The sequence below is a fragment of the Lutra lutra genome, chromosome 2, assembly GCF_902655055.1.
Source record: "Lutra lutra chromosome 2, mLutLut1.2, whole genome shotgun sequence".
Classification (NCBI taxonomy): Eukaryota; Metazoa; Chordata; class Mammalia; order Carnivora; family Mustelidae; genus Lutra; species Lutra lutra.
In genome coordinates, this window is record NC_062279.1 from 7,208,592 (window position 1) to 7,235,684 (window position 27,093).

General features: G+C 41.6%; 1 protein-coding gene and 1 long non-coding RNA gene across 13 annotated transcripts in view; one reads left to right on the forward strand and one right to left on the reverse strand.

The window, feature by feature from the left end:
• Window positions 1–128: 128 nt before the first annotated feature.
• Window positions 129–26,253, forward strand: LOC125090857 (uncharacterized). Of its 3 annotated transcripts, none has more exons than XR_007124506.1 (5): window positions 129–234; window positions 20,629–20,698; window positions 22,923–23,081; window positions 25,181–25,389; window positions 26,066–26,253. It is a non-coding gene; the product is annotated as an uncharacterized LOC125090857 (long non-coding RNA). The 3 variants fall into 3 exon arrangements; XR_007124507.1 differs by having other exon boundaries at window positions 25,181–25,357; XR_007124504.1 differs by lacking the exon at window positions 26,066–26,253 and having other exon boundaries at window positions 25,181–25,863.
• LOC125090801 (zinc finger protein 705D-like) overlaps window positions 12,323–27,093 on the reverse strand; it is a 121,027-nt gene continuing 106,256 nt past the window's right edge. For 6 of the 10 annotated variants that reach the window (XM_047713899.1, XM_047713871.1, XM_047713880.1 and 3 more), the window contains 5 exons: window positions 25,615–25,701; window positions 23,765–23,891; window positions 22,969–23,064; window positions 22,380–22,462; window positions 20,424–21,910 (listed from right to left, as the gene is read on the reverse strand). In XM_047713899.1, coding sequence (XP_047569855.1) covers window positions 21,263–21,910; window positions 22,380–22,462; window positions 22,969–23,064; window positions 23,765–23,891; window positions 25,615–25,632 — 972 coding nt within the window. In that variant the 5' untranslated portion in view covers window positions 25,633–25,701 and the 3' untranslated portion in view covers window positions 20,424–21,262. Of the gene's footprint in view, window positions 12,375–20,423; window positions 21,911–22,378; window positions 22,463–22,968; window positions 23,065–23,764; window positions 23,892–25,614; window positions 25,702–27,093 lie in introns of those variants that run through there. The other 4 variants (XR_007124488.1, XR_007124487.1, XM_047713933.1 and 1 more) reach the window with 4 other exon arrangements.

Below are 27,093 nucleotides of genomic sequence, written 5' to 3' on the forward strand. Positions count from 1 at the left end.
CGCAGGGGTTTCGCGGTCCCTTAGAGGAGTGCAAAGCTTCCTGCGCTGCGCCCTAGCGGCCGGCAGGGGGCGCGCCAACCCGTCTTTTCTGACGTTGCGCCTTAGACCCGCGTGGAACGCATGCGCGTCGCGCCCGTTTGCCTCAAACGCCGCGTCTGCACAAGAGCGGGAGCGACGTTCCCTCGTGACAGACGGAGGCGGCGATGGTGCGGACGACGAGGGCCCGCGTCTTCGGTGAGTGACAGCCCTGTGCGGCCCAGACTGCTGGGAGGGGGCCTCCCCCGGCCGCTGCGGGATGGTTTTTCATAAACGGTGAGGAAGGAACTCGTTCCTCGCCCTGGCCGGCGTGCCTGACCCTTTCCCGTGTGGTGTTTTAGCAAGACTTGCTTTACCCGCGCGCCCGCTCCCGGAGGGGCTTCATGGCGACGGTGCGGCCCGTGGTGGTCATTTTCACGGGTTGGGGAGTGTTTCTGGGGGAGCCCTGAGGCAGGCAGCGGGAGGGACACGTGCGGGGGGATGGGGGGGCGGATACCGGGTGCGTGCGTGGTTCTTCGCGTTCTGGCCGCCCGCGTGCTCTCGTGCGCCCCCGCAGAGGGGAAACCTGCCGAGAGGCCGCAGGGTCGGTGCATTACGAGCCGTGGCGTTATTTTAAGTGTTAGTACTGTGAGAGCGCCTAGGTCGCTGAGACCCACTGGAGATAAAGGCTGTGAGTGATTGGCCTAACTGGAGGGGCGCCTTGCCAAGGTCCGTCTTGATCCGCGTCCATGCTAAGCAGGGTCTGCCTGCACGTGCTACACTCCAGGCACTCCTGAGCTTCGTAAAAGGGCGCCAGTCAGCGGTCCGCTCGCGTTTGGAGGGGCGGAGTGACGTCCTGAGGTCCTGGGAGTGGTGGCGGCGCATTCGGTAATGACGTCCCACGCGGGTTTTGCCGGCTCTCTGGGTTCTAGGGAGGAGGGCAGGAAATTGCCTTCCGGCGTGTGCAGCTTTCATTTTGCCAAGGAATTTTAAATCCATTGATCGTTATTTATTCTGACTACAAGCAAAGAAAGTGAAAACCATAGATAGTAAATGTAACAAAATAGGTACAAATTTGCGTGCAGAAAACTGAAACTTGGTGGAAGTTTATCGAAGAGAATCTTACTCAATGCAGAGCTATTTCCTGTCCATGGTAAGTGTAAGGGCCTGCCCCTCCCAGAGCGACTAGCTTGTGGACCCCGGAAGTAGGGGTGGGGCAGGCTGGGTGAAGACGTCCAATCGGTGTGGCGTGGGTATATCCACTGGGTGAATTAGGATTCAATTGGCTACCTGCGTAGGGGCGGGGCTCAACCACCCCCATAAAGGTTGGTCTGCGAGGCTAGCGAAAGGGGAAAGGAGAGCTGTCAGAAGAAGAAGGAAGAAGCAGCAGCAGAAGAGTCTGCGGGAGCAGCAGAGAGGGGAGTGGCGGGAGCAGCAGAAGAAGGAGAGTCGGCGGGAGCAGCAGAAGAAGGAGAGTCGGTGGGAGCAGAAGAAGGAGAGTCGGCGGGAGCAGAAGAAAGAGAGCTGTGACAGCTCTTGTGAGAGCTGTGACAGCTCTTGTGAGAGCTGTGAGAGTGTGACAGCTCTTGTCAGAGCTAGAGGAGCCGCCAGCGGACCCGAGCCACCGGCAGCTCCGACGCCTGCAGCCCCGCCCACACCGTGGCTTTGGCAGTGGCGCCACCTGCAGCGGACCTGCCATTGCACCTGAGACGCCAGCGGTCCCGACGCCAGCTGACCCAGCCCGCCGGCGGTCCCAGCACTCCAGCAGCAGTCCAGATGCCAGCGGTCCAGATGCCAGTGGTCCCAGCACTCCAGCTGTCCCAGACGCCAGCGGTCCCAGCACTCCAGCAGCAGCCGAGACACCAGCAGTCCCAGCACTCCAGCAGCAGTCCAGACGCCAGCAGTCCAGACGCCAGTGGTCCAGACACCGGCGGTCCCAGCACTCCAGCTGTCCCAGACGCCAGTGGTCCCAGCACTCCAGCAGCAGCCGAGACGCCAGTGGTCCTGACGCCAGCGGTCCCGACACCAGCAGCCCCGCTGACAACACAGCAGGGAACGGCCTGACGCCAGCAACCTCGCTGTGAATGGCCTCGCTGCCAGGAGCGGCCTTGATACCCTGAGCCGCAGCCTCGCTGGAGCTGCGCCATTCCGGGGAGTGGCTTCATCTGGAAAGAGGCTTCCTCGGTGAGCAGCCCTGTGGGAGGCAGCATCGTCAGGAAAGAGGCTTCCTCCAGAGTGGCCTCTTTTTGTGAGCAGCCTTTCCAGGGAGCAGCCCTGAGGAGCGACCTCATCAACTGTGGCCTCGTCCTGGGAGTGGCCTCGTCCAGAGTGGCCTCATCTACAGAAAGGCCTTATCCAGAGCAGCCACGTTAGGAGCGGACTTGCCGGGGTCTTCGTTGTCACCTTTTCGTAAGAGACAGCCCTGACCGGTCAGTTTGATTTTTGATGCTTGGCGTGAAATAAAGCTTTGTTTGATTTTTGCTTTAATCAGTCTCGTTCTTTGATCACGGACCCTAACAGTAAGCAGGTACGGTTGAGTATATTACACTGTTGTTAAGATGCCACGTCTTCCCTGACTTACCAGTAGATTCAGTGCCGTCTGAATCAAATAGTCCCAGCGAGTTATGTTGTAGATCTTTTAAACTGTTGCTAAAGTTAGAATAGCCTACACAGTTAGGAAGAACAAGTCGAAGATCCTCCATCCCCTTCCTAACTCCAGAAATTAACCTAAAGCTCTGTCATGATTAGAGCATGACATTGGCAAAAGATTAGACGCAGAGGTAAATGGGGCAGAATTAAGGGTCTGAAAAACAGACCCACTCAAATAGCTGAATTTTGCCATCGGAGCAGAGGCAGTGCAGTGGAGGATAGTCTGATCAGTAACGAGCACAAGGACTGTTTGACCATGTGGAAAATTGAACACACAGATTTCACCACACACCAGAACTTATTTTCATAAACTCATAAGTAAAATGCAAAACTTAAAAAATTCTATTTGTAGAGATCTGGATATATCTTCTTACATCTCAGGCTAATTTTGTGGGTGTTGGAGTGGTCTGGTAGATAGGCAGCTCAATTCAGGGGACCCGTTGAAATAGGGTCCCCTACCCCTCCGCCATCTTGCCCCTATCAAAACTTTAAAAATTCTAGAAAAAAAAGTAAGAAAGTATCTTCTTGAATTTGGGTGTAGAGGTAAGTTTTGTATATACGACCAAGAGCAAGATCCATGAAAGAGAAAAATTGATATGGTGAATTCCATTGCAATTAAAACGTGACTCTGCAGAAGATACTGCTAAGAGAATAAAAAGACTTCTGCAGACAGGGGGATCCTTGCAGAAGATATATCAGAAAAAATATTTGTGTAGAAAATATGGTAAGGACTCATAAAACCTAACGAATTTTTAAAAAATGTAAAAATGGGTAACAATCTGAAGAGAGACACAGAAGATAGCAGATTAACATACAAAAAGATCCTCAGCATCACTTGCTATTAGGGAAAAGCAAATTACATGAGACACGGCTTAATACTACACATTAGGATGGGGCTAAAATTTAGAAAAATTGGCAAAACATTTTGCTAATTAGCATGGAGAACCACAAGGACCTCTAATAGGGATGAATATGGCGCAGACACTCTAGAAGGCAGTCTGGCAGTTTCTTAAAATGCAAATATAGTCTCATTGTACCCATAATAATCATACTTCTGGATATTACCCATCTGGACCAAAAACTTATGCCCACACCAAAAGCAGCACACAAATATTTATATCAGCTTTATCATGATGGCCCCAAACTGGAAGATGTTCTTCAGTAGGTGAATATATAGCCAAAACCAAAGTTTATAACCATGAAATGGAATTTGGTCCAGCAGTGAAAAACAGTGAACTGTTTTTCATTCATATTTCTGAGAAGAAGCCAGTCTGAAAATGATACATAATATATTATTTCTTTACGTGTGATCTAGGAGAAGATACAAAATGATAGAAATGCTGAATAGATCAATAGTTAACAGGGGTCTGTGAAAGGAAGACATTGAATAAGTGAAACATTCTGGGTGATACTTTAATGGTGGATACATGCCACAATACATTTTCAAATGCCATACAGTTTTTTTTTTATTGTGTTATGTTGGTCAACATAAAATACATCATTAGTTTTTGATGTAGTGTTCCAAGATTCATTGTTTATGTAGAATACCCAGTGGTCCATGCAGTACATGACCTCCTTAATACCTACCACCAGGCTCACCCATCCTCCCAAACCCCTCGCCTCTAAAACCCTCAGTTTGTTTCTGAGTCCACAGTCTCTCATGGTTTGTCTTCCCCTCCAATTTCCTCCAATTCACTTTTCCTTTCCTTCTCCTAATGTCATCCATGTTATTCCTTATGCTCCACAAGTAAGTGAAACCATATGATAATTGACTTTCTCTGCTTGACTTATTTCACTCAGCATAATCTCCTCCAGTCCCATCCAGGATGCAGAAGCTGGGTATTCATCCTTTCTAGTGGCTGAGTAATATTCCATTGTATATATGGAGCACATCGTCTTTATCCAGTTGTCTGCTGGATAAAGAGCAGGCTCTTTCCACAGTTTGGAAAATGTTGTGGGGACATTGCCGCTATGAACACTGGGGTGCATGTGGCCCTTTTCACTACATCTGTATCTGTTTTCCAAAGTGACTGTACCAACTTGAGTTCCCACCAGCAGTGTAAGAGGGTTCCCCTTTCTCCACAAACTCTCCCACATTTGTCCTTTCTTGTCTTGTCGATTTTGGCGATTCTAACTGGTGTAAGGTGGTATCTCAGTGTGGTTTTGATCTAAATTTCCCTGATGGCTAATGATGATGAACATTTTTTTCATGTGTCTGTTAGCTATATGTATGTCTTCTTTGGAGAAGTGTCTGTTCATGTTTTCTACCCATTTTTTGACTTGATTATTTGTTTTTTGGGTGTTGAGTTTGAGAAGTCCTTTATAGATCTTGGATACTAGCCCTTTATCTGTTATGTCATTTGCAAATATCTTCTCCCATCCTGTGGGTTGCCTCTTTGTTTTCTTGACTGTTTCCTTTGCTGTACAGAAGATTTTGATCTTGATGAAGTCCCAAAAGTTCATTTTCACTTTTAATTGCCTTGCCTTTGGAGACATGTCTTGAAAGAAGTTGCTGTGGCCAATGTCGAAGAGGTTACTGCTTATGTTCTCATCCAGGATTTTGATGGATTCCTGTCTCACATTGAGGTCTTTCATCTATTTTGAATTTATCTTTGTGTATGGTATAAGAGAATGGTCAAGTTTCATTCTTCCATACATAGCTGTCTAATTTTCCCAGCACCATTTATTGAAGAGACTTTTTTCCACTGGATATTTTTTCCTGCTTTGTTGAAGATTTTTTGACCATAGAGTTGAGGGTCCATATCTGGGTTCTCTACTCTGTTCCATTGGTCTATGTGTCTGTTTTTTGTGCCAGTACCACACTGTCTTGGTGATCACAGCTTTGTAATAAAGCTTAAATCAGGCAACATGATGTCCCCAGTTTTGTTTTTCTTTTTCAGCATTTCCTTGGTGATTCAGGATCTTTTCTGGTTCCATACAAATTTTAGGATTCTTTGTTCCAGCACTTTGAAAAATGCCGCTGATATTTTGATCAGGATGACATTGAAAGTATAGATTGTTCTGGGCAGCATAGACATTTTAACAATGTTTATTCTTCCAATCCATGAGTGTGAATATTTTTCCATCATCTTGTATCTTCTTCAGTTTCTTTCGTGAGTGTTCTGTAGTTCCTAGAGTATAGATCCTTCATCTCTTGGTTAGGTTTATTCCAAGTTATCCTATGGGTTTTGGTGCTATTATAAATTGAATTGATTCTCTGATTGTTCTTTCTACAGTTTCATTGTTAGAGTACAAGAGAGCAAGAGATTTTTGTGCATTGATTTTGTATCCTGCCACATTTCTGAATTGCTGTATGAGTTCTAGTAATTTGGGGATGGAGTCTTTTGGGTTTTGCACATAAAGTATCATGTCATCTCTGGAGAGAGTGAGTTTGACTTCTTATTTGCCAATTTGAATACCTCTTTTGTTGTTGTTGTTGTTGTTGTTGTCTTATTGCTATTGCTAAGACTTCTAATACTATGTTGAACAACAGTGGCAAGAGTGGGCATCTTTGTCGTGTTCCTTATCTCAGTGAGAAGGCTCTCAGCTTTTCCCCATTGAGAATGATATGCACTGTGGGTTTTTCATAGATGAATTTTATGAAGTTGAAGAATGTTCCCTCTATTCATATAACTTGAAGAGCTTTAATCGGGAAAGGAGGCCATATTTTGTCAAATGCTTTTTCTCCATCAATTGAGAGGACCATGTGGTTCTTCTCTCTTCTCTTATTGATTTGTTCTATGACATTGATTGATTTGTTAATGTTAAACCACCCTTGCATCCTGGGGATAAATCCCACCTGGTCATGGTAGATCATCTTTTTAATGTACTATTGGATCCTATTAGCTAGGATCCTGTTGAGAATCTTGGCATCAATATTCATCAGGGATATTGGTCTGAAATTCTGCTTTTTGATGGGGTCTTTGCCTGGTTTGGGGATCAAAGTAATATTGGCTTCATAGAAAGAGTCTGGAACATTTCTTCTGTCTCTATTTTTTGAAACTGCTTCGGTAGAATAGGTATTATTTCTTCTTTGAATGTTTGGTAGAATTCCCCCAGGGAATCCATTAGGTCTTGGATTCCTGTTTTTGGGGATGCTTTTTTTTTTTTTTTAAGATTTTATTTATTTGACAGAGAGAGAGAGATCACAAGTAGAGAGAGAGAGAGAGAGGAAGAAGCAGACTCCCTGCCTAGCAGAGAGCCCGATGTGGGACTCAATCCCAGGACCCTGAGATCATGACCTGAGCTGAAGGCAGAGGCTTAACCCACTGAACGACCCAGGCAGCCCCTTTGGGATGCTTTTGATCACTGCTTTAATCTCGTTACTGGTTATTGGTCTATTCAGGTTGTCAATTTCTTCTTGTTTCAGTCTTGGAAGTTTATGTGTTTCCAGGAATGCTTCCATTTCTTCTAGGGTGCTTAACTTATTGGCATATAACTGTTGATAATAATTTCTGATGATTGTTTCTATTTCATTGGTGTTAGTTGTGATCTGTCCCTGTCATTCATAATGTTATTAATTTGGGTCCTTTCTCATTTCTTTTGGATAAGTCTGGCCAGTGGTTTATCAATCTTATTAATTATTTTTTTTAAAGGAATTTCTTTTTTTTTTTTAAGATTCTATTTATTTATTTGACAGAGATCACAGGTAGGCAGAGAGGCAGGCAGAGAGAAAGGGAAGCAGACTCCCTGCTGAGCAGAGCCCAATGTGGGGCTTGATTTCAGGACCCTGGGATCATGACCTGAGCTAAAGGCAGAGGCTTTAACCCACTGAGCCACCCAGGCGCCCTGATCTTATTAATTCTTGAAAAGAACCATCTTCTAGTTTCATTGGTATTGTTCTACTGCATCTCTGGTTTCTAACTCATTGATCTCTGCTCTAATCTTTTTTAAGATTTTTTTTTATTTATTTATTTGACAGACCAAGAGCACCAGTAGGCAGAGAGGCAGGCAGAGAGAGAGTCGGGGAAGCAGGCTCCCTGCCAAAGCAGAAAGCCTGATGCGGTACTCAATCCCAGGACCCCGGGATCATGACCTGATCCGAAGGCAGCGGCTCAACCCACTGAACCACCCAGGCGCCCTCTCTGCTCTAATCTTAATTATTTCCCTTCTTGTGCGTGGGGTTGGCTTAATTTGTTGTTGATTCTCCTGTTCTTTAAAGTGTAAAAAAGTTTGTGTATTTGGGATTTTTCTGGTTTTTTGAGTGAGGCTTGGATGGCTATGTATTTCCCCCTTAGGACTGCCTTAGCCATATTCCATGGGTTTTGGACTGATATTTTTTATTCTCATTGTTTTCCATGAATTGTTTAAGTTCTTCTTTGATTTCCTGGTTGATCCAAACATTCTTGAGCAGGATGGTCTTTAGCTTCCAAGTGTTTGAACTCCTTCCAAACTTTTTCTTGTGATTGAGTTCCAGTTTCAAAGCATTGTGGTGTGAGAATATGCAGGGAATAATCTCAATCTTTTGGTATTGGTTGAGCCCTGATTTGTGCCCCAGTATGTGGTCTGTTCTAGAGAAAGTTCCATGTGCATTCAAGAATTGTTTTAGGGTGGAATGTTATGTATATATCTATGAGGTCCATCTGGTCCAGTGTGTCATTCAAAGCTCTTGTTTCTTTGTTGATTTTCTGTTTAGATGATCTGTCTGTTGCTGAGAGTGGCATGTTAAGATCTCCTACAGTTAATGTATTCTTATCATTATGACTCTTTATTTCGATTTAACAGTTGGCTTATGTAGTTGGCTGCTCCCATGTAGGGGGCATAAATATTTATAATTGTTAGATCTTCTTATTGGATAGACCTTTTAAGAATGATGTGGTGTCCATCTGTATCTTTGACTACCTTCTTTAGCTTAAAATCTAATTTTTCTGATGTGAGAATCACTATCCCAGCTTTCTTTTGAGGCCTGTTAGCATGAAAGATGGTTCTCCATCTCTTCACTTTCAGTCTGGATGTATCATTAGGTTCAAAATTCATCTCTTGTAGCATATGGATGGGTCCTGTCTTTTTATCCAGTCCGCAACCTTGTACCGTTTTATAGTAACATTTAAGCTGTTCACATTGAGAGGGATTATTGAAATATAAGTTTTTATTGTTGTCATGTTGCCTGTGAAGTCCTTGTTTGTATAGATTGTCTCTGTAAATTTCTATATCACACTTGGGGTCTTTCTTCTTTAGAACTCCCCTTAATATTTCTTGTAGTGCCAGCTTGGTGGTCACATGATCTTTTAGACTTTTCTGGTCTTGGAAGCTTTTTATCTCTCCATTCTGAATGTCGGCCTTGCCATATAAAGTATTCTTGGCTGCATGTTCTTCTCATTTAGTGCCCCGAATATGTCTTGCGAGTCCTTTCTGGCTTGCCAAGTTTCTGTGGACAGGTTGATGTTATTCTGATGTTCCTCCCTCTATACCTAAGGAATCTCTTTCCCCTAGCTGCCCTTAAGACATCTTCTCTGAATTTACAACTCACAAATTTCACAATTACATGTCTAGAGGTCTTTCTACCCTTGTTGATCTTGGGGGTGTGTCCTCTCTGCCTCTAGGACATGAACACTTGTTCCATTCCCCAGATTAGGGAAGTTCTCATCTAGGACTTGTTCAACTATATCTTCTAGTCCTCTCCTTCTCTCCACCCCCTTAGGGATCTCAATAATTCTGACATCGTAATGTTTCATGGCATCATTTATTTCTCTAATTCTGTTTTCATGGCTTCTAAGCTGTTTGTTCCAGGCCTCCTCCTGATCCTTCTTTTCTATCATTTTGTCTTCTAGATCACTAATTTGATATTCTGCCTCATTTACCCAAGCTGTTAGAGTATTTAGATTAGATTGATTCTCATAGGTAGCATTTTTAAGTTCTGCCAGATCAGCTCTCACTCCTCCCATAGAGATTCTATGTTTCCACTAATGGTCTTCTCCAACCTAGTCATTGTCTGGATAGCAGTTACCCTGAATTCTATTTCCAACATATTGTTTATGTCCAAATCCATTAGTTCTGTGGCAGAGGTCACAGTCTCTGAATTTTTCCTCTTTTGGGTATTCCTCCTCCTGGTCATTCTGGTGAGAGGTAATTGAGGGGATGTATAGCTGAAAATATCAACCACAATTGAGGCAAGGTGCACCCTGGAAAGTTTCAGAGCAATCAGAAGTCACCACCAAAAAGAAAGAAAAAGGGAGAGAAAAAGATAAAAACAAGGAAAAAAACCTGCCAAAATGAGCCCCAAGAGCAAGATTTATAAAGTACAAAACCAAAAATAAAAAGACCAACAAAAGAAAAAGAAAAAAAAAAAAAAACAGCCAAAATGAACCCCAAGAATAAGATTTATAAAGTAGAAAAACAGAAATAAACACACAGAAACACTGACAAAAGAGTAAGATGGGAAGTTGGTTATAAACCCTTGATGTGGGCGAGGAAGATTATTTCAGTTCTTCCTGGGTGTATCTTGTTATCTTTGATAAAGGACTTGACTTTCCAGAGATACAGGGAAATTAAAACTGTGTGTATATATATATATAGGGATAGTGTTGAATAGGGAAAAAGAACTACCTAGAAGCTTTTATCTATATCTGTCTATCTATAAAAGAACAAGGAACAAAGGTATATGTATGAAAAAAGTTCAAGTTAAAAGGTTACTATGGAATATGTTGTATTAAACATCTAGTTGACATAGTAAGTAGGTAAAAAAGAAAAATGAAAAGAGTAAGAATCATGAATAAAAAAAAAAAAAGAGAGAAAAGTTGTATTGACAAAATAGACAGGCTGTTGGGCGGGGGGAGAATACCCAGAGCTTAATAAATTGTTTTCCCCTGATGTTAGGGTTTTAGAGTTTTACAGGGACCCTGTGGTTGCTGTCCTCTTGTTCTTTTGTCTTGTCTCTTGGGGGAGGGGCCTGCCTCCTTGTTTTTCAGTCAGTCTTCCTTGGGCTGAGTTACTCTGCCCCCCATCAAGGGACTGGGCTCTGTGGAAACTGGTTTTTCAGGCTTTTGTTCTCTGGAGGTTTTTGTTCTTTGGTGGCATTTTGTGCCTTTTTGGAGCATCAGAGCAAGGTAAACTGTACACATCCAGTGCTCCACCTCAGAGGTAAACCACAGTCTGCGCCCCTCTGAATGGTCCAGAACACATAGACTCCCCCTTTGCAAATTTGGTTGAACACTGCAGCCTCCCACAGGTGGTCGCACCCCCAACTACTGTCTCAATGGTCGCCTGAGGCTCCCACTTGTCTCTGTGCCCCTGTGCCACCAAAACCACAAACAATGATGGTATGGACTAGCCTGGTCCCAGTGGCTGGTGTTTCCAGGACCGCTGTCTAGAGCCCATGCCCATGCTGGGTGCACTCAGCCGTGGTGGAAGGTCAGGCAGCAGAGGTAGCTGTGGTGACCTTGGACCCAGGGACCACCAACTGCAGCCTGTGCCTGACTCTCTAAGGTGTGGGTGGGTGCCAGCTGTGGCCATCCTGGAACGATGGGCTTAGGTTGGTGCCCAATCCCAGCAATTGTCCCTTAAGGCCCTTTGTTCTTTTTGAGTGCTGTTAATCAATCTCCAAGCCAATGTTGGTCCCCAAGCACAAGGCACTTTCACATTGGGGTATTACTTTTGGTGGCTCCTTCCTCCTTCTGTTTATCCTCCAGTATCAATCTGCCCACTCCCATCTCCTCGTACCTCTCCACTGATGATCCTCTGCCCCTGAAGAGATCCAGAATATATAATCTTACATCTCAGGTTGATTTCGTGGGTGTTCAGAGTGCTCTGGTAGATATTTAGCTCAATTCAGGGGACCGATTGAAATAGGGTCTCCTACTCCTCTGCCACCTTGCCCCTCCTCCTGCTATACAGTTTTTACAGCAAAAATAGTAAATATTAATGAATTAAATTTGAAAATAATCACTTGGGAGGTAGATGAATCCCAAGATGAAATAATGTTATAGAATAATTTAAAATCATTAAAAAATATGAAACAAAGAAAAACTATAGGTGGAGGAAAAAAAGGGCTGACCTAAGTAACTTGGAATGACTGAGACTGTAAAACCAAAACCAAAAGGAATTGTTACATAAACAGTGTACTCTATTTGATAAGGTTCTTCTCCAGGGAGGTACTAGTTAGCAATTCTGAAACCATACATGTGAACTGGAATTTAACAATTAATAAAAAAGGATGGCAGATAACAGGAGCCAGGTATCTCACTGTTAGAGTGGGAAATTAGAGATAAGCAAGGAAAGAAAGTTAAAATAATCCCTAGTTCATATATATATATATATATATATATATACTATATATGCTATAGATATATATACATAGTGATACATCACTGTGTATCCATAGTGATGGATGCATCCCTATGAACTAGTGTTTAGCTTAGTATAGATACCGTTTTCATAAGCAGTATCTGTAGTTATGTGTATATACAAAGATTGGCATAAGCACACACACTTATACTTCCTTACAGTGTCAGCATGGTTAAGAAGCAAACCCCAGTAGCAGTGAGCACATTTAGCTCTAGAACCTGGGTTTTTATAAAGATTCTTTTTTTAAAAAATTTTATTTATTTATTTGACATACAGAGATCACAAGCAGGCAGAGAAGCAGGCAGAGAGAGGAGGAAGCAGACTCCCTGCTGAGCAGAGAGCCCGATGTGGGGCTCGATCCCAGGACCCTGAGCTCATGACCTGACCCGAAGGCAGAGGCTTTAACCCACTGAGCCACCCAGGCACCCCTAGAACCTGGGTTTTTAATCCTGTTCTCCAATAAGGTGAACCAGGGCTCCTTGCAGAAATGGCTGATACTAGGAGGGGCAGGAAATATTTGACAACCATGGAGAATGTTGAGTTTCCAAAAAGGAAGTTACAAAATAAAACAAAACATAAAATATGGATGGGATTATGTCAAAGGAAAACACAAGCCAAATAAAAGATCTCCTCATGCCACAGTTGGAACACAACAAAACAGAGTTGAATTCTAATTCAAGGTATAAAATAAACACACACGGATTGATACTGATGTGAATGCATTAATGGGAAAAAATAGATATTACTTATATGGAAAACACCCCAGATAATTGATTTAGATACTCATCATCTTAAGGTGGAACATAATTTTGCACTTCTTAAATGTGGGCTGTCCACAGTGATGTTTTTTGAAAGAGAATGAGTAGTACAGAAAGTGGTACACAAGTAAAGTCAGCAGAGAAATGTGACAGACACTACTAAGTCATCTTGAGAGCATGTAGCCTTGTTATAAAGTCATGAAAATGGCAATTTATCTCTGTTATCTTCCTCTCAAAACCAAAAGACCACAGTCGTTTTAATCATGCGGGAAAAATCAAATATACCTTTATGGTAATTCTAAAGACTCATAATCATCAAAACAAGAAAATCTGAGAAAATGTCATAGCCAAGAGGAACCTAAGGAGACATGAATAAATGTGGTGTACTGGATGGGAATCTGAACAGTGACAATAAACCCACAGAAATCTGACCAAAGTATAGAATTAGTTAAGGACATATTAATTTATAAATTACATCAAATATGGCAAGATGTAGTAAGAGGGGAAACTGGGTCTCAGGTATATGGCAAATATGTGAGTATTTTCCCAAATTTTCTTTAAATTTAATCTGAATAAAATCTGTTCCAAAATTAAAAGTTTATTAAAAACACCATTATAATTTTCTAACACATACATGTTTGATTATTTCTACTATTAACTACTCATAATTGACAGTGTGTACTAGTCATATTCTTTTTTTTATTTAGAAGCATTTTAACACAGATGAGTAAATAATACTGATATATAATTGTGTATTACATATGATATATATATTTCGTTCTTTTATGGTCGAGTTTATATGTCTACCCTCTAAAAATAGCTTTTCTGGGGCGCCTGAGTGGCTCAGTGGGTTAAGTCTCTGCCTTCAGCTCAGGTCGTGATCTCAAGTGTCCTGGGATCAAGCCCCACGTCGGGCTCTCTGCTCTGTGGGGAACCTGCTTCCTCCTCCCACTCTGCTGGCCTCTCTACCTACTTGTGATCTCTCTCTCTCTCTGTCAAATTTAAAAAAATAAAAGATAAAAAAAATAAAAATAGCTTTTCTGAGTAGGGGCAGTATTCAGACTTTAAATTTCTCTGTCACCTCTTGGCTCAACATTTTCAAAAACTGGTTTTGGCTTCCTCACTCTAAAGAATCTTTGGAGTGTTTTTATTTGTATTTGTTTCCATACAGTTTTAGCACAAATACATTCAACTAAGAGAAAATTGCCAAAGTTTGTAAGAATGTAAACAGAACTTAGCACCATGAAGATTTGATGCCTTTTCATAAAGCCATAAAAATCCCAGACTGTTTTGTAAGACCTATCAGATGTTGCTATTTTCTGGGGAAAAAGTATACCTCATAGTATTATTGGAGGCCCAACTCTGGGAATACTTATAAATATAGTTGGCCTTACAAGTTATAATATCGATATAGCTAATAGAGTTAGTGATCACAAAAGATTTGCACGTTATGTGTAGCAAAATTCAAATGAGATTTCTGATTAGGAAATCATATTAGACCTAAATACTATTAAGAATATATGAATACATGCTTTTTCCATTGTACAGTAGAAGTCACTGCTTATGAACAAATGTTAGATTATAAGTCATGTTCATATAATCATAAAATATGAATGATCATAGAATAGAATTATTTATTGACTTATATGAAAGATGAAACTGGACATGATCTAGCTTAAGATATTATTAATAAATTGTTGAAAGATGATTTTGATAGAAAAGTGTATCTGGCCGAGCCATGACCATGGAACAATTCTGTCAGATGTATAAAAGGGTAGAAGCTATTATCTACCCCGTCTACCTCCTGCCCCCATGATTATGGAAGATCTGTGCTTTGCTCAAGTCATAATTTGTGTGCAAAATTTTTCTATGTGTTTAAGTTGGATAGTCTTCCTAAATATTGCACAGGTGACAGGTACACATTTTTTGTGTGTCAAATCAGTGAGCAGATGCATATTCTCATGTCTTTTCTAAAGACTTATAAACATATGAGTACACATTGGGCATCAATTCTAATGCAGTCATGGCACTTCCCACGTGAATTAATAACATCAAATTAGTGGCATTTATCAAATGCATGTTTTAATGCATATAAAAATGTATCATAAGTTACATAGGTAATAAAGCAATACATGATGGTACTATAAATTTCTTTGCAACTAATCACTGTACTATGGTATTTTGAGCACTGTGGAAATATTTAATAAAACTTTCCAAGGAAACATCTTGATTTTTTAAAATATCAAATATTGAGTTCTTATATACCAGCCTTGTTTGTAAATGTAGTCCATGATTTAACTCATTCTCACAAAAAAAACCTATGAAATATTACCCACAATTAACAAATGGTGAAATGAGTTGCTCAAAGTCACATATTTCCTCAGTGGTAGGGATAGTCTTCAGACAATGCAGTCTAGTTCCAGAGTGTGCTCCTATAACTACTGCCTCGTACTGCTGCTTCTCAAGATAAGATCTAGATACAGCACCCACCAGACTCTGCGGTCAAAGGCAATTCTGTTGTTTATCACTGCATCCTGAGCTCTGAGACCAATGCCTGGTATATTTCATGTAGAGAGGGTTTTTTTTTTGTTTTTTTTTTTTTTTTAAGATTTTATTTGGGGCGCCTGGGTGGCTCAGTGGGTTAAGCCGCTGCCTTCAGCTCAGGTCATGATCTCAGGGTCCTGGGATCGAGTCCCGCATCGGGCTCTCCGCTCAGCAGGGAGCCTGCTTCCCTCTCTCTCTCTCTCTCTCTCTGCCTGCCTCTCTGTCTACTTGTGATCTCTCTCTGTCAAATAAACAAATAAAATCTTTAAAAAAAAATTAAAAAAAATATTTTATTTATTTATTTGACAGAGATCACAAGTAGGCAGAGAGGCAGGCAGAGAGAGAGGGGGAAGCAGGCTCCCTGCTGAGCGGAGAGCCCAATGTGGGGCTCCATCCCAGGACCTGCGATCATGACCTGAGCCAAAGGCAGAAGCTTTAATCCACTGAGGCACCCAGTCGCCCTTCATGTACAGAGTTTTTATTGAAAAAATGAAAACTCAACCAGAATTCTCTAGAGAAGTGACGTGGTGGAATTAAACCTGTAACAGAGATATGAAAACCAAGTATTGTGAAAGGTCTCAGGGCAGGACCTTGGGCTGAAAGAATTAAGACAGGTTTTATGAAGGAGTGACATGTGAGCAGTGTTTGAAACCTATTAACCACAAGAATATTTGTGGTATGGAAAACAGCTTTGCCAAAGCTCCAAGTCTCGAATTGAGTTTTATTGCTGGGTGTTAGTGAAATACGACAGAGAGGAGAAAACTGGAAAGTCCCTCTGGGAATTTATATTCTAGTTTTAGAAACGAAGGTAACTAAAATATAGACTAGGTTTAGGGGTATACTAAATTTTGTCCTGGTAAAACAAAAACAAATCAAAAACCAAAACCCCAGCAGCAGAGTATTTCCCATTCTTACAGACCATAGATTAAAGCTTATCCCAGAGAGGGGCGCCTGGGTGGCTCAGTGGGTTAAGCCGCTGCCTTCGGCTCAGGTCATGATCTCAGGTCCTGGGTTCGAGCCCCGCATCGGGCTTTCTGCTCGGCGGGGAGCCTGCTTCCTCCTCTCTGTCTGCCTCTCTGTTTACTTGTGATTTCTCTCTGTCAAATAAATAAATAAAATCTTAAAAAAAAAAAAAAAAAAAAAAAGCTTATCCCAGAGAAATGCATGCTAATTCTTTCTACATTGTAGTTTGTCTAGAAAATAAAGGTAGGGGCATTTAAATATGCTATACATGACAATGGGTATTGTTTCTAAAAACAAAACAGTTGGGTGCTTCAGGTAGTAATAAAATGAAAATGAATGTTTCAGGAAAAATTGTCCAGAATTTGTTTGGATGCAACAACATATTTACCTATTTTTAGTAAGATTTTTTAGAGAGTATAAGTAAGTCAAAATCTTGAAACGACAGGAGAAATAACTGAACTAGGAGAACAAAAATTGCAAAAGTAAGCTGGAGAATGAGCTATTGATAGTTTAGATAATTGGGGAGTACTTAATGAAGAAAAAAAGTTTAATTTCAGTAAACAGCATTGTGGTGTTTTAGCTTACCCACCTACCATACCACACTGCCCAGCTCTGTGGGCCCACATTCCTGATGCAGCATAACACAAAGGTTCTCAGAGAATTGTGTTTGTGTGTTCTGACCTCTTTGAGGACTCTAAGACGGACAGACAGGAGTTTTCCTTTGTTTCAACTTTCTCAGAACTTTCTAGAAAGGGGCTGAAGGGCCCTCTGGGTGGCAGTGTCAAGAGCATTTCAGTGAAATAAACTAGTAGATTCTGTCTGGGGAAGGGATCAACCAGAGAGGCCAGAGTCAGGCAGGCAGACCAAAAAGCCTGAGAATGAAGATGCTGGGACATAACTGAGGGACGAAGGGCACTGAAAATCTGCTGTGTGCTGGGCAGTCAAAAGGCCATGCTGATGCCCACGGTCGGACATGAAAACACTGGAGAGCACCATGTGAGTTCGCCTTCAGCACTAGAGCAACAGCCAGTGAAGGGAAGACGGAGTTAACTCCCTGCCTAAGCCTTGGAGCAGAGTGCCAGCAGGGGCCAGTCTGCAGCGACTGCAGAGGTTTGCTCTGGCTCCAGGCACTGCAGGAGCTCTCTCAAGTCACAAGGGGATCACTAAGCTAAAAGAGCAGACTTCAGGGCCACATGCAACAAAGAGTTGTTACAAAAAGTTGAGAGGGGCGCCTGGGTGGCTCAGTGGGTTAAAGCCTCTGCCTTCGGCTCAGGTCATGATCCCAGGGTCCACATCAGGCTCTCTGCTCAGCTCTGCTCTCTGCTCTGCTTCCCCTTCTCTCTCTGCCCTGCTTCCCCCTCTCTCTCTGCCTGCCTCTCTGCCTACTTGTGATCTGTCTCTGTCAAAGAAATAAATAAAAATCTTAAAAAAAAAAAAAGTTGAGAAAAGTCATTAAACAAGTATAACCCTCATAACATAGCAGCAACAGATGTGGAGAAGGCAGGAGAATCTGATTTCCAGAGATACATTATAATATTTAAGATATCCAGTACTCAACAAAAAAAATTGAGCCATATAAAGAAAGAAGAAACACTTCTTCACAGCCCACTCACGGGAAAAGAAAATTGAACAGACGTGGTCCCTGAGAAGCACTGACCTTGGACTTCCTAGACAAAGGTTTTAAACTAAGCAGTTCAGTGATGCTCAAAGAACTGAAGAAAACAACGTTTCACTAAATGGAGAGCTTCGGTAAAGAGATAGAAATTATAAAATGGAATCAAATAGAAATTCTGAAGCTGAAAAGTACAACCGAAATGAGAAATAAAAGGTTGCAACATTGGATTTGAGCAGGCAAAAAAGCAGTGTATGGTGAGTAGGAAGAAAAATCTGTTGAAATTATCAAGTACTTTATAAATGATCCAAAGATTTTACATCTTCACAGCAGACCAGGCCCATGAGCTTTAAGTCCACCAGGGCCAAACTCACATTTTTACACTGAATTGTTTTAAACAGCTGAAATCAGCAGATTTTTAACCATACAGAGCTTACATTTTGTGCATACTGTGGCATCGTACCCATATCTGCTAGCCATAAAGGTAAAGTGTGGACCGTACAAATCTCTAAGCTGCTGTTAGCCGCCACCCTCCCCCGTAGTTCTGATCCAGAGACTCCCCATCTGTGACTAACGCTTCCATCTGGACGGTGAAGACCCCTTCCCCCCAGGAACTCCCTTTCCATCCTCCCCTTCTGGATGGGGGCCCCACAACGTTGCCTCTGGATGGAGTGAACTTGTATGGGACTTCCCTTTACAGCAAGCTGTCCGTGTGTCACTCAAACAAAGCTAGTTGTGTGGGTCTGTCACCTCGTAGTCCTCTAAATTTTATCTGCCATGAAGTCCCTTGATCTTAGTACAGCTGCTCAATGCACTTACAGCCCTAGGTCAGTGAAGATAAAACCCGCTACGACATGGCCTCCTGAGAAGGGTGTGTGCGCATCGATCTTAGGGGTCCCAACACTAGCACAGGCCCCACCCCCAGCAGGCCCAGGACCAGTTCCTCCCTTGTTGGAGACATACTGGGACAAAGGGTGGGTGAGTTCTGGCTGAGCCACCAGATAGTTCTCAAAATTTAGTTGAGCCCCAGGATTACACTTAAAAACAACTATAGCTAAACAACTATAACTAAACTACATACTGTTGTAAGCAGATCAAATATAATGCAGAGTGGTATATTCACATTTCAAGTTAATTTGTAAAATATTTGCAAAAACAAAGTACCTGTTTATGTGTAATAACAACTTGGTGTATGCAGTACCAACTCCATTAGTTTTCACAGCACCGTTTTTGTTGTTTTTTTTTTTAAGTTTTCACAGCAATTCTTAAGATGTAGGGACTAAGTGTATTTACGTTTTAGAATTGAGGAAATGAGTTAGAAAGTTATAGTAACAAGATCTAATTGGCTGTAATGGTGGAAAATACAACCCATGTTTGTCTCCAGGGTCTGAATTTTTTTTAAAGATTTTATTTATTTACTTGACTGAGAGAGAGAGAGATCACAAGTAGGCAGAGCAGCAGGTAGAGAGAGGTGGGGGTAAGCAGGCTCCCTGCTGAGCAGAGAGCCCGATGCAGGACTCAATCCCAGGACCCTGATCATGACCTGAGCCAAAGGCAGAGGCTTAACCCACCGAGCCACCCAGGTGCCCCCTGAGTCTGAACTTCTGATCCCTCTTTTGTTCCCTTCAACCCTTGTTCACACCTCCGTGTCCCCACCTGATCATGGACCCTGCCTCTCCAGCGAAGGTGCCAAGATGCTGGAATTGATTGCTCGTTGTCCTCACCTATGACTTGACTCACCCTGGCTACACAGCAGAATCACTTGTGGATATATTTTTTTAATGATCTATCAGTTCTATCCAGAGATGTGCTCATTTAATTGGTCTCAGGCTAAGATTATGGACTGTGTCAGCTTGGAAAGAGAACAGATCAGCTGGGTTGTCTCTAAAGAACATCTCCCTTTGTGATTTAGGTCCAGTATTGGGGTTTGTTGAAGGGCAATCCATTTCCAAGCCCTGGGACCAAAGCCAGGGAGACTGCCTTTGTGAGAATTTTTATTTTGTTTGGAGAAGAATAAATTAATTATAAGGGCTTAATGTGATGTCTGATAGGGGATTTTATCATTCTTGAGTTTTCTTTGCAGGACTGTTGTGGGGGTACATAGCAGTGGCTCTGTTCAGGGAACAGGAAGGCACATAATTCAGGACTCACTTGAGTAAGTGAGATCTAAGATGTGGTCATTGGATGAACTCCTGTCCTCAGAGAAGCTTCATGGAAAAACTCTAAGGAATGTTCTTGGTCTGGAAAGACCGAGTTTCCCAGGGGCATAGGAGGGCTGGAGCAGCCTCATGGTTTACACTAGTATCTGGGATACTATGCTTGTGGTTCTACTAGAAGGTGTGGTTCTACTACCAGGCTCACAGAACAATGAGTAAGTTGTCAGTTGGGGTGAAGGTCCCTGCTATGCCACCACCAGGTGCAGAAGGAGCTAGCTGCTGGTGGGAAGTTGGAACAGTGGAGCTGATCTCTGTGGAAGGAGCTGTTAGAGGAAGAGGAGACTGTCTTGTGGAGTCTCTAATCTACTTACCAAAGAGTGTAGGCTCAAACCCATGTGTTTACAACTGCGTAGAGAAAATCAGAACCTCAACAACAGATTTTTCAGCAACAAGGTTTATTAAATATTTACAGGAAATAATGTATTGAAAAAGTTTTACGTTTTAGAAAATTCTGTATTCAATATGCTTAGACCAACTTTACCTTTTTGTATTTATATGCCACATTTTCCCCATGAATATTTTTCTCAAAATCCTGAATTACTGGTTACATTGTATGTTAAAGGCTCTAATTTTAGAGGTTTTTCCCTAGACTTAGTTTCCTGATACGAAATCTGCCTGAAGTTCCTGCCACTGTGGTTTCCTGACTGCCATCTCCTCAGGTAAGAAGCTTAATGTTGGCTGAGAAGTGAGTGATCACGGACACTGAGTGCTGTATACAGTCCGAATCTTCACACGTGCCCCAAATGCCTCTCTGTGAACAAAGGGTCTCTCATTTCTCACTGCAATATGAACTGTTATTCCTCAAGAGCATTCATCCTCTTACATCTTGTGTTAGTGTTTATTCAGACTTCACTGAGTTTTCTTGTGTGCACCACACCTGGTGCCTGGCTGCGTGCCGTTCACAGTGCTCACAGAGCTAGGGGTGCTCCCTGGTGCAGGCCCAATAGTGTGTTTCAGGTTGAGAGCTGTTGCTTAAGACCTCTCCATTCCTTATATTTACAGAGTGAGTTCTCTTACATCTTTCGTGGTTCTGCTGCACAGTTGTCACACACAGGGATTTCTTCCATTTAAGCTGGTGTATGTCAAATGAGGAAGAATGACTGAGGGATCTTCTACATTGATTACAGACAGTTTCTTCAATGTGCAAGTCCTCTAGCGGTGTGTTTAAATGTTAACGCTATGGTTGAAGTCTCACCCACATTCATTACATTTATAATACGATGTTATCTAAGGTCAGAATATTTACTGAAGGCATTCATAATTTTCTCTCCATTGTGGGTTCCCTCGTGTCGTCTAAGAGCAGAACACTGACTGAAGGATTTCCCACAACGATGACATTCATATGGTTTCTCTCCAGTGTGAGTTCTTTCATGTCGTCTGAGGGCAGAACATTTACTGAAGGCCTTCCCACACAGGTGACACTCATATGGCTGCTCTCCAGTGTGTGTTCTCTCATGCTGTCTGAGGTTGGAGGACTGACTGAAGGCTTTCCCACATAGATGACATTCATATGGTTTCTCTCCAGTGTGAGTTAGATTGTGTTTTCTAAGGTCTGAGCTTTGAATAAAGGCATTCCCACAGATATGGCATTCATATGGTTTCTCTCCAGTGTGAGTCATCTCATGTCTCCTAAGGCTTGAGCAATTACTAAAGGCTTTTCCACACAGATGGCACTCACATGATTTACCTCTGGTGTGAATTTGCTTATGTTGATTAAGGTATGACTGGTCACTAAGGGATTTTGGACACTGTTTACTGATACAAGGTGTCTTTTCTGTGTGAGTTAACAAATGTTGAGTCAACATGAAGCCATGAGTGAAATCTTCCAAATCTTTATATTCAAAGGGATCCTCTGGAGTATGAGATTCCTGCTTTTGGGAAAGAGATGAAAGGTTGTTAAAGTTGGCCTACATAATCATACATTCACTTTTCTACACAGAAATCCTAAATTAACCACTCAGTGATAGTCTCCAGTTAAAATCTTGCCAGTGTTACTTGCATACACACAATGTGTTTGTTACCCCCTTGTCTACATAAAGATTTTTTCTTTTGTAGCATCCCAACTACAGAGCTTATAGATTATGTTTCAAAGACTGGGCATACGATCAGTGTTTATGCAGTTGTCTTTTTTTTTTTTTTTTTTTTTTTTTTACGATCTCAGGTTATGGTTTGGGGGCTCAGATTAATTTCCTCACTAAATTCAAACTAGCCAAAACTTTTTGCTCAAAAAAAAAAGTCTAATCCCAACTTAATATGAATTAGGCTATTGTGCTCAATTATTAACATCCTATTTCTAGGTCTTTCATTTGGATGACCAGGGTTACTACTCATTAAACTTACCACTGGCATGATTGCAGATGTGTCCTTCCTGCTGATACGTTGTGTGGCTATCATTTCTTGCTCTTTAAAGGCATTTCCCCTGCCTAAAATAATTGAAGACAAAACAAAACAAATAGAATGGCAGTAGGGTAATGAAAATGTTGAAAAGCACCAAGATCCATGTGAGTATGTTTCAAAAACTGGCACTTTGATGGGGCAAATATGTCAAATGAAGGAATACTCTAGGAATACTAATTCTCAAAGATTTTCAGAATTGAATTATGAAAAAATTCTAATGAAGGCAGATTGGGTAGGGAAAGAGAAGAGAAACCTTCAAAGGGGAATATTAGGGTAGGAGTTACTGTGAAAGTTTAACTTCATTTAAGTATATGAATATGCTTTCCCCAAAGTCAAAAGAAACACCGGCAAGAGAAAACATGAATTGTGATTGACAAATGCAAGGAATAATGACATTTGAAGAATTTTGCCCCAGTGTTCTTCTCCACATTTTAGAAAATCACTCACTTGACAAAATCTTCAGTTGGTATTTCCAATAACATACAGTGAGTAGGCACCTCCTCATACTGAAGCACGGGTCCCTGCAGCTCACCTGGGCTCTGACCTTGAAGAAATCTAGTTCCTTCACTCCACAGCTCTTGTCCTTGCTCCAACTGGAAAATCAAATCTGATTTGCAATGCTGATATCCTGTTCATTGAAAAAAGGTACGTGGATTTTGAATTCTGTACTATTAAAAGTCCTCTCCTTCCCCAAGGCTAATAATCATCATTAAGTCCAGGACAGGCAACTGAGGAAGAATAAGGAGAACACAACAAGAACTTGAATGGAAAAAAGCACAAATCCAAATATGTGTCGAAAATAGTGAAGACCTTCTGGACAGTGGTGTCCATGCCCAAATTTAAAGACAGAATGCAGAATCCTCAGTCTTTTCAGAAATGGAGAAATTAAATGTCTCCACAGTGGGTTGAATATTACTTTCAAAAAGACACCAAGTAAGCTCAACAAGAGAAATCAAAGTTCTATTTTTGTCATTGGTCTAGTTTCAACCCTTGAAATAATGACTATGGGAGAATAATTATTTAGAAAATGTTTAAATAATTTGTTTATGCATTCAGAAATACTGAATTCCCAGTTCTGCTCAGGTTGTTAGAGACTGAGTAGTAACAAAGACATTACACTGTGGTCAAAAGTATATTCTAGTGGTGTGACAAACTAAATGTAGTAAAATATAAAGAAACAACTTTCTTTCAAGTAAGGTCTATGAAAGATTCAGGGTAGAGAGTGGAGTAGGTATGTGGGTATGCAGAAGCTGTTCCAGTTACTTGCTGACTGACCAACTACCTTCCCACCCACCCATCTATATAAGTGTAGGCGTTGGCAGACTCACCCAGGGAGACGAGGTGACGTATATTTTCCAGCATGACATCCCTGAACAGCTTTCGCTGGGATATGTCCAGCAGGTCCCACTCTTCCTTGGTGAAGTCTATAGCTACATCTTCAAATGTCACTGATTCCTAAAACATCACGGATATTCTGTTTTAGACAGAGCATTCCCTACTGGCGTCCAGAGCAGGAGGGTTGCGATGACAGCACTGAGGAAGAGGGTGGAGGAGCTGGGTGTGTAGAAAGATCAAACTAAGTCTAGGGTTCCCGTCGTTCATTCTCGGTGCAGAACTGGCATGTGCCTTTCAGATACATTACAGAGGTATAATCTGAATTAATAAAACTTTACTGTAAAGGAATATCACATGAAGTGTGATATTACATAGCCTGGATTTTTTTTTTTTTTTTTTAAAGCAACTGGTAATTATGGGGGCACCTGGCTGGATCATTCAGTAGAGCTTGCAACTCTCGATCTCTGGGTCATGAGCTCAGGTCCCAGGTTGGGTGTAGAGCCTACTTATTAAAATAAACACATAAAGTCTAAAACAAAAACTGATAATTATATCAGACATAGGGTTATAAAACTGGCACCTGAAAATTCATAACTAAAACTCACTTTCTGATTAACTTCAAGTAACTTTACAGACTCAGTATAAGGCAAACAATAACCATGACTTGCCACTTTTAAACCATGACACTATTCCCACAGATGAACCTTTAATGACCTGTTAGGAGTATTGAAAGACCCAATGAACTAATGTATGAAGTTCTTCCTAAGTAAACATGTATTAAATACAAGTCATTAGTCATTAAAATATCCAAGAACCTTGAAACCATCTCTAGCATTCTTCAGAAATGAACATGTTTCATGGAGAACTTGATATACCCAGTGTAGTCTTGCTCAACTCTGCAGGCTCAGGTGTTCATAATAAGGTGTAAGGTCAGAACAGAAGGTTCAGCAGCACAAGCCAGGAACCTCTGAGACAGCTGTACTGAAGGGCAGTCCTAGCCTGTGTCATGAGGACTCCTAATTTTCTCTGGACCTTCAACACCAGTCTCCTGTCTTGTCCCTCTGCTAAAGGAGAACAGAAGCCTGTTGAATGGTTTTGCTTTATGTAGTTTTTAAAAAGTTTCTGCAAGATCTTAAATTTTACTCTACTATACGCCCTTCTCCTGAATATATAGCCACAATTATGGAGTTAATACTCCCTATACACTAAGTGCAGTTATCAAATATGAAAAAGGTTAATTATAAAAAGGTAAAATATGTGAACGGGGCAAGAATGATAATGAAAATTTAGTTATCTTTTTAAGAAGTTTCCAAAAGTGCAAATATATTCTCTTGAAACGTTAAAATTGGAAAAATATGAATGATTCCTCATGCCCTTTGTGGCCTCAACTTCTCTTGTGCTCCCTTTAGCACTCCACAGCCCTCACCCAGCACCTGAAACACTGGACTCGTGGAAAGCACTTCCCGATTGGACCACATTGGTCTCCTCCCTGCTCATCTCTTCAACCACAACCCTTAATGAAAGGATCTTTAGAGCCAACACTATGATCAATGGGTGGATTATTTCCCAATAAGGATGTGGACTGAGTTAGAGAAAGCAAACTTCTTTCTTCATTTCTGTAAATACACAAGCTTAATGGAGGCTGGGATAAACTAGTGTGATACTATGTTACTAGTTACTGAGTTTCTGAATCATTGTAACTATCCTAGAGTCCTGGGGAAATTTCAATGGAGCTCAGATCCCTGAGGATTTCCCAACTGCAAGTGAACATTTAAGCCAATAAAATTCGCCCATCTGATGGCCCTAGGGTGTTCTTTCAGCAGAAAGAGGCTTCCCTACTCACCAGTGGCTGCATTGTCATTAACTCAGTTGCCAGGTGTCTTTCTCCGGGTTTTCGCTCTCAGACAGTCCAAGCACTAAGCAGGCAAAGCTGAGGATGGAGAATGAAGCCATGAGATCCCAGTCCTGTGCCCAATTTCCAGTCTCACCCGTCATGAGACTGGGTGGGACCCCCAGCCTAACCAACAAACATGCAGCGCAGCCTACAAGAAATGAAGAGGACTCACTTCCTCTCCCATGTTCAAAAGTAAGAAGACAAAAAAAAAAAAGACTAGGACTACAGGTGCTAATAAAAAACATACAAATACAGAGATCTTATGAGTAAGAACATCAAAAGTATTGAGTTATACATGTTAATGAGCCCACAGCATCCAGAGTTACTTAACTCCTCCCTGATTCCAAAGCTTAGAGATCCTAGACTCCTGCCACATACTGATTTTTATCTCCATCTGTAGGTAAACATGGAATTTCTCAGATTTCGTTATTCTCATACCCAAGCAGTGGTTCCCCAGCATCCACAGCAGCCTTCTGGAGCCATCCTCCCTTCCTGTTGTCCCTCAACTCTTTCAGGTCTGCTGCCCATGGACTTGGATGCCAGAAATCCTAGCAAGTCTATTTTATGATGGTTCATCAGTTCAAGGACTCATTCTGCAAGTCTAGTCCTTAAAAATGCCCCGCATCAGAAAGGAGGAATATATGAGTCATAATGTTCCTGTCCATTTACTGTCCAAATCCTTTATTTCAAGGTCATCCAGATAATACAGAAAGCCAGTGGTTCAGGAGAAAATCTAGTTGCTCTGGCTATTTTAATAAAGTGGTAACTGAAGTCCTTGAAATCCTGTTCTGTGTTAATCTTCAGTAGCTGTACTATGCCCACATTTCATTATTACACACACACGTATGTATATGTACATACATTTACATTATACACACGAGTGTGTGAGACACACAGAAAGCATGTATAAATTGTCAGCTCTCCCCTAAGACACCAATAATTAGATGTATTTCGTGGGAAAGTTATGATAATGTGTCATAAACAAAGTAGGATTAACTCACCCATTTGTACCTGAGGTCCAGAAAAAGAAAAAAAAAAAAGAAATTTGTATCAAATGTGACCCCACTTCGATATTTATTCGTTTATTTAATCCTCACAATAAACCTGGTGATTTTATTTACCAGTTTAACAAATGACATGAACAAAAGAGGTTCAAAAAACTTCAATAACGTAACAAAGTTACACAGCTAGGAAATGACCTATTCATATTTTAATTTTGCTCTGTCTCCTATGAAAAATTCCTTAAGGATTACACACCACACCTAGGTTTTACCTGGAAGATGGCATCACTTCTGACTTAAATCAGTAGCCCTACCATCATTACAATTTCTTCTCCTTACTTTTTCACAGAAATTACACCCCACACTCAGTTCTCTGTACATGGGAACCTCTGTGGACTGGCCACTTCTCAAACATCAGGCTTTCCCC